Source organism: Rousettus aegyptiacus, unplaced genomic scaffold, assembly GCF_014176215.1.
Source record: "Rousettus aegyptiacus isolate mRouAeg1 unplaced genomic scaffold, mRouAeg1.p scaffold_m13_p_6, whole genome shotgun sequence".
NCBI classification, from domain to species: domain Eukaryota; kingdom Metazoa; phylum Chordata; class Mammalia; order Chiroptera; family Pteropodidae; genus Rousettus; species Rousettus aegyptiacus.
In genome coordinates, this window is record NW_023416309.1 from 50,083,080 (window position 1) to 50,096,154 (window position 13,075).

The 13,075-nt window shown below is 30.6% G+C and overlaps 1 protein-coding gene and 1 pseudogene across 17 annotated transcripts in view; both read left to right on the forward strand.

The window, feature by feature from the left end:
• ATRNL1 (attractin like 1) overlaps nucleotides 1-13,075 on the forward strand; it is a 535,879-nt gene that overhangs the window by 158,307 nt on the left and 364,497 nt on the right. For all 17 annotated transcript variants that reach the window (XR_004951254.1, XR_004951255.1, XR_004951256.1 and 14 more), the window contains one exon: nucleotides 9,734-9,786. Coding sequence is in view for 13 of the 17 variants with exons in the window: in XM_036222140.1 (XP_036078033.1) it covers nucleotides 9,734-9,786 (53 nt within the window). In the remaining 4 variants the exon portion in view is untranslated. The remainder of the gene's footprint in view (nucleotides 1-9,733; nucleotides 9,787-13,075) is intronic.
• Nucleotides 10,218-10,339, forward strand: LOC118604916 (annotated as a pseudogene).

Consider the following 13,075-nt stretch of genomic DNA (forward strand, 5'->3'; position numbering starts at 1 on the left):
ACTCTTGGTGTTTTACATTCTGTGGATTTTTTGACAAATGTGTTCTGACATGTATGTATCATTATAGTATCATAGAGAGTGGTTTCACTGCTGTAAAAATTCTCTGTACTTCTATTTATTCCCTCCTTCAGTGATCTTTTCACTGTCTTCATAGTTTTGCCTTTTCTAGAATGTCATATAATTGAAATCATACAGTATGTAGCCTTCTCAGATGGGCTTCTTTCACTTAGTGATATGCATTTAAGTTTCCTTCACGTCTTTTTATGGATTGATAGCTCCTTTCTTTTTACTTCTAAATAATATTCCATTTCTGGATGCACCACAGTTTATTTATCCACTCATCTACTGAAGTTCATTTTGGTTGCTTCCAAAACTTGGCAGTTATTAATAATGCTGCTATAAATATCTATGTGCAGGTTTTTGTATGGACATAATTTTTCATCTCCCATAAATCAATGAAAAGGACTATAATTGCTGGAACATAAGTTAATACAATATGTAGTTTGTAAAAGATTGCGAAAATATCTTTGAAAGTGGCTCTGCCATTTTGCATTTCTACCATAATGACTTCATATTCATCCAAGTTATTGGATCTGTGTAGCTGTAATTTGATATTTTTCCATGCTGTAGAGCAGGAGCTCCCAGGCTGTGGACAGGTACTGACTGGTTTTTGGCTTGTTAGGAACCTGGCCACACAGCGTGAGGTGAGCCATAGGCCAGTGAGCCAAGCTTCATCTGTGTTTGCAGCTGCTCCCCAGCGCTAGCATCACCGCCTCAGCTCCACCTCAGATCATCAGGCATTAGAGTCTCATAGGATCACTGGTCCCAAGTGCCAAAAAGATTGGGAACCGCTGCTGTAGAGTATTTTATTTTATGATTATGTCACACTTTACCCATTCTCCTACTTGACAATCCTAGGTTTATTATTATTTTTTTAATACTACAACTAATGCACTTTCAAGTATCCTCATATATGTCTCCTGGTTCAATGGGTATGTATTGGATATCTACATTTTCAATTTAGAGAATTAACTCTTTTATAAAGTTATTATGTCAAGTTCTGCTACTTCCAGGGCTATTTGAGTTTTCTTAATGCTCTATGCTCTTGACAATACTTGGTGTTATAAAACATTTTAATTTTAAGGAATTGGATGTGCAATTGATATGTTATAACTTGAATTTACATTTTTCTTAAGAACTAAATAAGTTCTTTAGTTTTAAAGGTTTAATCAATAATTGAATTTTCTCTTTTAAGAAATAGTGATCTTTCAAGTTAATTGGGATTTTTTTTCTACTGGATTCTCTTTTTCTTAATCATTTATAATAATGTTTTGTACATTCTGGGTGCATGCATTTTGTTGGTGATAAGTGTGATAAATACCACTTTGTGGTTGAGATTTTTACAGTTTTGCATGCTTTGTTGAAGAGAAATTCTTAATTTTAATATAACCCAAAATATCAATTTTTTCCATATGGTTAATGTTCTGTTCCCCATTATTAGGTAATATTATCAAGGTGGTCACTTGGTCCTAAAGATTTTTCTTTTTTTTTGGAGAAAGGTTTTAATTATTTCTTTAAAGTAAAATTAAAAAAAAATTCATTTTCTTTAAAAGTTGTAAACTATTTCAGATTTTTAATTTCTTCTTACGTCTATTTTAATCTTTGGGTTTCATTTTTTTTTTTTCTTTTCATTTTGCCAGTCTTAATGTGATGTGCTTTGTTGTTGTTATTATTTCTTCGCTGATCACATCCGGGGTTTCCGAAGGTTCCGCTGGCGCCCTTCGGGGGCGGCTGCTCCATCCTCCCTGTCCTCCTCTGGAGCGCTGCGTCTTCTACGTATTTCCCACTCTTTCTCACCTGTTTTCCAGTTCATTTCTCTCTTTTCCACAGCGTCTAATTTGTTGATAGTCTCATCCATTCAGTTTTTAATTTCGATTATTTTATTTTCATTTCATTGTGTTTGTAATGTCCGGTTTTTCAGATTAAATTCTTATAGTTTCTAATTGTCTTTTATAGTTTCTAATTTTTTAGGCAAATTTTTAATCTGGTCTGTTATCTCCTTCCATAAAATATAGCTATTTTATTTTATTTTATTTTTTATTAAGTTTATTGGGGTAACATTGGTTAATACAATCATATAATTTTTAGGTGTACATTATCATTTGACATCTGTATATTCTATTGTGTGTTTAACACCCAAAGTCCAGTTTTCTTCATTTTAAAGCCTACGTCTTTTCCTAGATATTATCTGAATTCCCATGGCTCTGTTTTCATCATCTTTTGTTTCCACTGTTTCCTGTTCTTGTTTTCTTATTAGTTTCCAAGCTTGGTTATTTTTTATTTTGTACTGGATGTCATATTTGTAAAATCTATTTAGAGATAGTTTGAGACCTTGGTTGAAATCTCTTTCTAAAGACTATTTAATCCTCCCATGGGCCCGAGGCAGTAGTACTTTAATCATTTTCAGGGATAAGGACAGTTCATAGGAGATCTGTATTCTCTGGATGACTTTTCTATGCCCTTACTCCTAAGATTACTCTTTGGGGCTTAGCTCACCAACCCTCCATGGACCTAGACTCCAGTCCTTATTTCTGTTAAATACTGTTTCCACCTATAATCAGGGAAAAAAGGATTACCCCAAATGATTCAACAGTCATTTCATTCTTCTCTATATTCTGATTGGTAATCTTTGGCCCTCCAGTGTTTTTAAGCTTTAAAAAATAAAAATCTATATTTTTTCTCAAGTTTTCTTCAAGTTACCTAGTTAGTTCTACTTACCATTATTGGACTCTGAAATAAACAGCCTTATAATTTTAGAACCTATATCTCTTATACTATTCGAGGATTTATCGTAACTTCATGTCTAAATTTTTATTGCTTTTTAAAAATGATAATTTGTCATAGAAGTATTGTATGAATATTGATACTGTGATACTCCTTAATATATGTTTGTTTATATTATGATATTTTTAAGGGGTTGTTTAGAGAAAAACAAAGCAAAAACAAATATGTTTTATTTCGTGTGTAATTTTCATAATTTATCGTGAAAATGCAAATTTTTCAGATTCTCAGCTTTTTAAAATCATCTGTCATGATATTTCAAAATTATAGCAATTAGATGGCCTGCATTTTATTTAGTTTCTGAGTAGAAAAATTATATCTCATGATAAGAGCTGCCATGAGTGTTTGTGTGTGTGTGTGTGTGTGTGTGTGTGTGTGTATTTAAATCAACAGAATGAAATACTGTATTTTAACACTTAGAAATATGGAATTATTTTATTTTTATTTTTTAAAAGATGGTATTTATAATGTAATGGGATCATTCACATAAATGGTAACCATTATTTAGATGACATGTAATGACAATATTTACCTTTTCAAAATCCCTGCTAAATATTTTAGCCTAAATCTGTTTTCTGAAAAGGTCTGGCTATTTGCTTAGTTTGCTTAGTGGGAACAGAGAATAATTCTCTCTTTGCTTAAGCACAGAAATACTTTCAAGTTATTTTTTAAATTAAGCTATGCAGAAGACTTCTGAAGCTTTTTAATGTTTGTATCTAATCTTTATATGCAGAAGGATCATGAATCTTAAAAAACATTACTTAGCTTATGTATCAGAAGTATTAATGTAACTTACATAGTGCAACATTAATTTGTTTAAAGCATTATTTATATCTACACTTTTCCCTTCAACATTCTCTTTACCTCTTATTATTTGGGTTTGAACTTGATCATGTAATTTGACTTATCAAATTATTTATTATGTGAATTAGATCATTATATTCATATTTTAAATAAGTAAATTGATATATTTTATAATAAAAAATGTACATATAACAAAATTATGATGGGCGGACCCTAAAGGGACTACCAATAACCTCTGACTTCTGGCATTCACACTATTTTATAATTCCTTTTTATTGAATGTGTGGGTAAGTCCTGTGACTTGCTTTGAAACCAGAAAATATTGTAAAGATGATGGAGTATCAATTCTATGATTACACTACATTATATGATAAAGGGGATGGTAGGTCACTTCTGTGAATATGTTTTAAGTCTGCGTCTTGCTAGAAGACTTGCTCTAAAGATTTTCTCCCTTGCTTGCTTTGAAGAAGGAGGTGGAGCTGATGGCATCTTCTAGCAGCTGAGGCAGTAATAAGAAATAAAGCTCTTCAGTTCTATATCTGCAGGGAAATAAATTCTGCCAGCAACTTGAGGGAGCTTAGAAATAGGTACATCCCCAGTCAGACCTCTGACGAGAACCCAACCCCAGCTGACACCTTGATTACAGCTCTACAGAGAACCCTTGTTCCAGCCAGTCCCTGAGTGCATCTCACAGAGTCTCTGAGTCAAAGAACTCAGCTATGTCTTACTCCTGCCTAACTATGCCCATACTTCTGACCCACAAAAATTGTGAAATAATAAATATGTGTTTGACTTTAATCAAGTCGGTAAGTTTGTGATAATTTCTTACTTGGCATTAGATACCCAGTATAAATATATGCAATTGCTGTTTTTTATTTACTGAATTATATATTTATATACTAAATATTTATGTAATACACACTGTAAATGCTTTCAAACTTTGAAGAACATCTCTGGCCTTTGATAGAGAAAATATACTTTCTTGAATGGATAAAATAATTTCAACAATGCAAATTAAGACTTTTTAAAAAACAGACCAGAAATTTTACCTTTATATTACTAAACACAGTGGTCTGTTAAAGAATAAAACATAGTTTAAAATGCTTTTTATTCATCTGATTATTTATTTATATTCATATTTGTAAAATTGTTTTAAGAAAAAAATTATAATTTCCTTTGTAATACTGCTTTCTCCCCTTGTTGAGAATAGTTGTTTGTGAGGTCCTCCATTCTGATTCTTTAACTTGCATTTATTTATGAGGTGTACAATGAAATTGATGATTATGACAGCCTTGACTCCAGATCACATTATTATATGTTAATGAAAGTCTATAATGGCTGTGCCAAACATTTCATTATATCAGCTGATTATATCTATAATAGATTAGCGTAAATGTTTTTATCAGTTGATTTCAGCATGTGGGAAATGAGATGGGAAGATCATTTGTTTGCATAGCACAGCATTGGGTATAAGTGATACATTTATACATGCATTTATAAATTTATACGGTTATACGTGTATACATCTATTTGAGATTTCATTCCTTTCAACCTTTGTAATGAAGCCATTTTTCTATAGATGGTGACTCTGCTATTAGAATGCATTTACTAGTGAATAGGGTCTTGGATTTTGATTAGAGATGACAAGCATAGCCAAATTCTTTCTCTTTTTCCTTTGTCTTTTTTGAGCGAATTAGACTTGATACAAAGTTATCTGATAGTACATGACATATTTATGAGAAGAAAAAATTAATTATTCTTTCCCAGTCTTAGTCTTTGCTATCCATGATGATTACCGACTCTCGTACTTCCTCCACATTTACCAGTGAGCCCTCAGCATTCTGCTGTAAGCGAGAGCTTTCTCTTCTTCACCATTTATTTATTATTAGTATGAGCTCACAAATTCTTATCTTCCCTAATAGTTATTTTTCATTGCTATACTTAATTATTATTTAGCAATCTAATTTCCCCAGATTTGGTGAGTGGGAGCTAGTTCAAGCTGGCTCTTATGCTTTTGTGACATATATCCATCATTTTGTGAACATGTATACCTGTCCTGCCTCAGGCATGGAATTAGCTTTTTTTTTTCCCCTTCTTTTGTTTTGTTTTGTTTTGTTTTGTTTTGTTTTCTTTTCTTTTCTTTCCTTTTCCTTTTCCTTTTCCTTTTCTCCTTCCTTCCTTCCTTCCTTCCTTCCTTCCTTCCTTCTTTCTTTTCTTTTCTTTTCTTTTCTTTTCTTTTCTTTTCTTTTCTTTTCTTTTCTTTTCTTTTCTTTTCTTTTCTTTTCTTTCTTTTCTTTTCTTTTTTGTTGAGCTCTGCTTCCTTGTAATCAAGAATCGGTCATAATAGAGATCAACATCTTAGTGTTACTAGAGATCAGTATTGTAGTGTTACATGCTCTTTGCTGCTGAGATGCCTTTATTTAGTGGCCTGTTCAATGAACAGAGCTAGGGAATAAGAATTTATTTATGTACACAAATAAATACATAAGTACATATATATGAAATACATTTATACAGATTTATGTGTATGTAGGCATGCATATACACATACACATACATACACATATTTGGGAAAGCATTTCTTCGTACCCAAACGTCCAGTGCCAGTTTGTCTCCACAAGGTTTTTTTGGGCCTTCTCCACGTCAACATTTGTGTGTCTCTTTTTACTAAATGAAAACACTGACTCCCAATGACGTTAGCACATTCCTTGTTCGCTCAATTCTATAATACATTTAGAATACTTTAAGAATCGCTTTCTCTGTATTACTTCAACAAGCAAATCTAGTAAAAGAATTTCAAAGTTTGATTCCAATTTTCCCTCCTCCACCTTACACTGCCCAGTCAAATACTGGATTCGTAACTTACTTGGAATGGTTCCCTTCTCCCTCCCATCCACCCACCTCCTTCTGTTTCCCTTTCTCTTCAGGATGGCTGTGTATTATTTATTTGAAATTTATTAGGTTTACTTCTTTCAGTTTACTTTCTGTTTAAGGTATTTTCTCTTTCTTGTTCATATTATTTATATATATATATTTATATATATATTCATATATATATTTTAGAATATGTTAAACATTAACATTCTTTCCAAAGCAAAGGTATTAAGAAACATACTCAGAAGGATTATCAACTTTATTATTATCTGGTTTATCCTTCCCTTTTTTTTTTTTTTTTTATAAAGGTGAAGTCATTAAATGGCTTTATGTATGACACACACACACACACACACACGTTCTTATGAAAAAAGTGACAGATCTCTCTCTATATATCAAGTTATAAATCTTCACAATTATTTTATTTGGCTTTGTTTAAATTTGCGTAGTATTTCATTGTGTGTATGTACCGTGGCTTAACAAATCTTGTATGCATGGATGTTTATATATTTTTCAATATTTTGTGATTACAAAAGATGCTGCAGTGAATAAACTCGAGCACATATTTCATATCGTTGGAAGTTTGTCTCCAGAGTAAATTCCTATAAGTGGGATTGCTGGGTTGACGAATAAGTGCGCGTGTAGTTTTGTTAGACATTGTTAACTTCTCCGAGATTTTCTCATTTCGTTTTTCCACCAGCAGTGCATGGGAGGGCCTGTTTTCCCACAGGCTCATAAACAGTGTATCTTGGTATGCTTTTGAAATTTTAACAATCTGATGGGGGGGGAATTGGTATCTTGGCATAATTTTAACTTAATATTTTTTTGTGTGTGAATTGTCTATGTCTTTTGTCAGTTTTTCTATAGAGTTATTAGTTCTCCCCTTATTTCTAGACTTCTTTGTAAATTCAGGATTAAAACTCTTTATGTGAGATACAGACCTTGCAAATATTTTCTCTCATTTCATGTCTTTTGGTTTCACTAATTTTTTTTTTAACCATGAAAAAGTTTTTTATCATGTAGTCATATTCTTAAGTCTTTCAAAAATCACATTCGGAATTTTATTCATCGTTAGGAAGCCTTTCATTACGCCTGGGCTATTGTGCAGTTCACCCATCTTTTCTTCTAGTATGTTTAAAGTTTATTTTTGACTCTTAGATTTCTAATTAATTTGGAATATTTTTGTGTGTTTATGGTATGAGAATTGCATCTGATTTTTCCAAATGACTATCCAGTTGTCTCAATACCATTTATGAAAAAGATTATCTTTCCCCCAGCCATTTAAAATACTGCTTCTATAATATACTAGATTTTTAGTGTATGTTAGTTGAGCCTGTTTCTGGAATTTCTATTCTGTACCTGTCTTTGGTTTTTCTATTAATGTGTCAGTACCATTCTATTCTAATTGTGTAGACTTTGAGTGTATTTTACTATCTTTTAAGTCTAACTCCCATTAAACCTCTTCCTTTTCATTGTTTTTCTAACTATTCTTAAGTTTACTTCTGCATATGAATGTTAAAATCGACTTTTCTAGTTCCTTTAAAGCTTCTTGGATTTTTTATTGCATCAAATAAAACATCATCTTTGAAATTGACTGCCATCTGATGATGGTGAGATATCCTAACAAAATATAAGGAATGTCTTTTCATTATTTATTTACACTTTTGTTTTTTTATGCTGTTTTATGCCTAAAATTTTATTGTTTCCTTCCAAACTGTTAATTTCCTTAAACTAACAAAAGTTACTTCCTAAACATGAGCATATAATTTCATCCTTATGAGAAAATTTGTGATTTGAGAAATAAAATGTTAACAGTTCCTTTCTAAACATTATATTATGTTGAAGGTAAGCATATTACAATAATTTCTAGTCCAATATAATATAATTTGCATACACTAAGTATTATTAACAAAAATAAAAACTTTATAATTTCCCTATTGGAAAATAGGTTTGTATCCAGAGCTCTTAAAGTCAATATACAGATCAATTAAAAGTCATTAGATTTCTTGTCATTTGTCAGTTAGTCATTTTAAACTGCCATGGGAGTTTGAAAACCATCTATTTAGGCAAGTAAGGTATGCAGGGGATATCATGCAAAACATCACAGGGAATATTACGTTGAATATTTTCCTATTATAAAAGTAGTATTGATATACGCACTTGGAACAAATCAAGTTTATTTTTTGCTACAGACGAAAGAATTCTAATGTATTGTAAATCAGTCTTTCAGTATATGTATATATGAAGTAATGGGATTTAAGCAGGCGAGCCTAAAGAAAGAACAATAATATAGCAATAATATAGATTCTGAAGTGCTTAACCCAGCAGTAATTAGTATGATGATTTTCTGAAGCTAAAAAACCACTGTATACCACATATTTGGAGAAGCTACAGAAAACCTAACCCTGAAAGTCTCTTTGTTTCAGAGAATAAAATTATGTTACAAAAGGCTATCATATTCCTATTTTAATTTTGTAGTTAGTGTAGAAAAAGATTTACTTTTCAACTTTTTATATATTTTTTGCTTGGATTCAGAAACTAACATGGCAGAAAAACGCATTCAGTATGTAACCTGATTATTTAGATTATTATTCTCAACTATTAGGCCTGTCATTAATTAAAATATATATGTATTAAATTTATTTCTCTGTTCTAATTAACGCTACTAAAACTGAAGACATTTTCAGGTTTTTCTCATTTATTAAACTTCCACCTATAATTTAAATATTAAGACACTTTCTTGAGTTATCCTATTGTATACTTTTATAATAATTTATTTTGGAGAGTGTTCCAGGAAGGAGCATTATGCCAAACAAAATTTATCCTTTTTAGGCAATTTCAGAGAATACCAGAAATGATGTGGATTTATGAATTCCCACAGTATTTTTCTTCTACCTAAAATTGTCTCCATGTCTTTACCCAGACTTTTAGTTTCTCCTTATTGTATTAAGGAAGAATACAAATCCCCAAACTCATAATCTTATCCCATCTGCCTTGAGACATCCCTGTATTTATTTGCCTTATTTCTTGTCTCACTCACGCTCATATATAGGCTTTCTACATTAATTCTTTTGAAGATTCGTTTTTAAAACTTCAGTTAATGCAGTAGCTTTAAAAGATGTTTTAATGTACAGTTTAATTACTTTTTTGCTTGAAGAATACATGAGGCTTTTGAATTTTGTTTAATAGTAAATGAGTTTTTGTATTTCTACAGATGTGACTCTGAAAATCGCTACGTTGGTAATCCACTTAGAGGAACATGTTATTGTAAGTATTTGTATATTTTCATTTTAGTTAATTGGTTTGCATTATTAGTTTCAGATGATTGTGCAGCAAATAAAACTTATCTTGAATAGCCGATGCTGTCATTATTTTATCATTTTTATTAAGTCATTATACAACTATATATATGTATTTTTGCCATATTAATTGTATTTGGTGCATTTTTTCTACTTTCAAATGTAAAATAGCAATAGATCTTATTTTGAACATGGAACAAAATATAGGACTTGAGTAAACTCAGCTGAATTTTAATGTAATCTTTTTCATTATGATTAAATTTTGAGCAAATAAAATTTTGTGATAGATTTTTGCAAGGGACTATTTTGGTCATTACTCAAAAGCTGCACTGATTTTGTACTGAAAGATACTTTCATGTGGTAGATGTGTATTTAACTTTTTAAGAAATAACCAAACTAGTCTACAGCCATGCTACCCTGAACAAGCCCGATCCCATCTGATCTTGGAAGCTGCTAAGCAGGGTTGGGCCTGGTCGGTACTTAGATTGGAGACCACCTAGGAAGACCAGGTGTTGTAGGCATAAAAAAATAAAAAAATAAGGGATTGTAAGTTGACAAGGTCCTTGCAAACTAAAGGTTGCCTCACCAAAAAAAAAAAAAGAAATAACCAAACTATTTCCCAAACGGTTGGACCATTTTGCATTTCTACCAGCAGTTTATGAGAGTTTCACTTCTTCCAAACCTCTTAATACTTCATATGGTTAGTCTTTTTAATTGTAGGCATTCTAATAGGTATGTAATGGTATCTAATTTTCACTTTATTTGCATTTCCCTAGTAACTAACGATGTAAGTATTTTTTATGTGATTATTTACTATATGTATATTTTATTCGATGAATTTTGTTTAAATCCATTGCCCCCTTTTTAAAATTAGATTTTTAGTTTTCATATTGGGTTTTCAGGATACTTTATGTATTCGGAATGCATGTCCTTTATCTGATGTATGATTTAAAAATATTTTTTCTTCATTTGTGGTTTGTCTTTTCACTCTGTTAAGAATATTTTTTTTGAATGGAAGCTTTTAATTAAGATGAAGTGCAACTTATCAGTTCATTGAGAAATCTTAGCCTAACCTAAGGTCACAAAGATGTCTCACTGTATTTTCTTCTAGAAATTTTATATTTTTATGTTTTCCATTTACGTATATAGCCCATTCTGAGTGTGTATATACATATATTTTAAAGGATAAATCAAAAAAGTTGTTTTCCATATCAATCTCCCACTGTTCTAGCACAAGTTATGGACTGTCTTTTAACCAGTGAATTGCTTTCACACCTTTGTTGAAAATCTGGTTGTCCATATATATGTGTGTAAGACTTTTTCTGGACTTTCTGTTCTGTTCCATTAATTTATTCATTTATTTTTATGCCAGTACAGCACTGTTATAATTACTCTAGCTTTATAGTAAATTTTGAAATAATTTAACATTTATTCTGAAATTTCGTTCTTCCTTTTCAAACTTGATTTGACTATTCCATTTTCTTTGTGTTTACATGTGAATTTAAGAATCTTCTTGTCAGTTTTCACAAAAATGCATGCTAGGATTTGGATTGAGATTATGTTTAGTTTATAGATCAGTTTGGGGAGAGTTGATATCTTAACTGTAGTGAGTCTTCCGACTACTGATATATATCTTTTTCTTTCTTAATTATTCTTTAATTTGTTCTCAGTAATATTTGGTAGTTTTTACTGTGCAGGTGTTTCTTACTTTTTGTCAGATTTATACCTACATGGTTTTATATTTTTAATGCTATCATAAACATTATTTTTAATATTTCATTTCTGTTAGTGTCTGGTATATACAAGTACAATTGATTTTAATGTTGATTTTGTATACTTCAGCTTTGCTAAACTCACTTATTAGTTTAAGTGCCATTTTGTAAGTTCTGTCAGATTTTCTACATAGTCAATAATGGAATTTGAATTCTTTCTTTGCTTTCTGTATGCCTTTTTTTTCCTTGCCTTATTGCATTGGCTACTACCTCTGGTACCATGTAAAAAGATATGGTGAGCATGTAATTATTCTTGTCTTGTTCCTGATCTTAGAAGGAAAGCAGTCAGTCTTTCACTGTTAAGTATGACATAGATTTTTCCTAGATGCTTTTATCAAGGTGAGGCAGTTCCCTTCTATTCTTATTTTGCATACTATTTTTATCAGGAATTGTTGTTTATATCATATGTTTTTTCTGCATCAATCGAGATGATCATAAAGTACTTCTCATTTACTTGGTTAATATAGCAAATGGTATAACATTATATAGATATAACACTTTTTTTTTTTTTTTTTTTTTTGTCTTTCACCAGATAATGGACATTGAGATAATTTGTAGACTTTGGCTATTATGAAAAAATGCTGATATAAAAACATTCAGATGGTCTTTGTGTAGACATAGATTTTTATTTTCCTTGGGTAGATTTCTAGGAGTAGATTGCCACCTGATATCGTAATCTTATGTTTAACATTTTAAGAAACTGCCAAATGATTTTACATGGCTGTACCATTTCCACTAGCAATTGATAAATGTTTCAGTTTTTCCACATTCTCATCAACATTTCATATTGTCTTTCTGATTATAGCCGTTATAGAATATGTATAGTAGTATCTTCTGGTTTTAATTTGCATTTCTCTTATGACTAATAATTTTGAGCTCAGTTTTTTGTGTTTGTGTCTCAAACAAGTTCTGTTAGATGTATAAAACTGTAATGTCCTAATAGTTTTTTGCTATTTTATATAGCATTTTTAAAAATTATATTTTCTATTTGCATTTGATACATAAAAATAAAATTTATTTTAGTACATTGTTCTGATGTTCATAAACTTCAATTAACTATTAATTCTAATTTTACTGATTTGTTTTATTTTTATATGTAGCTAATTATATTGCATGCAAATAAAGACAATTTTTTTTTCTTCCTTTTCCAGTTTTTTTTTCTCTTATTGAGATGGTTGGGATTTGGGTTTATTAATCCTTTCCACTAATTTTGTTGTCTACTTTACTAGTTTTAGGTTTTATCTTCAGTAATTGAAAAAAAAAATTGTTGTTTTTGCCTGCAGTTTGTATAACTTTTCTTATTAACTTATTTTTTACATAGTGTATGGTTCAGTTTTTTTTTTTTGTATGTATGTGTAAGAATTCTTTAAATTTCCAATTAAGTAATTATCTTTTCATTCATTTGCAATTATTTTTCTTATTTTAATTAGAATGTGGCATATAAACTACCACATGTTATTAAAGTGTTTCTGTTGCCTATGGAAC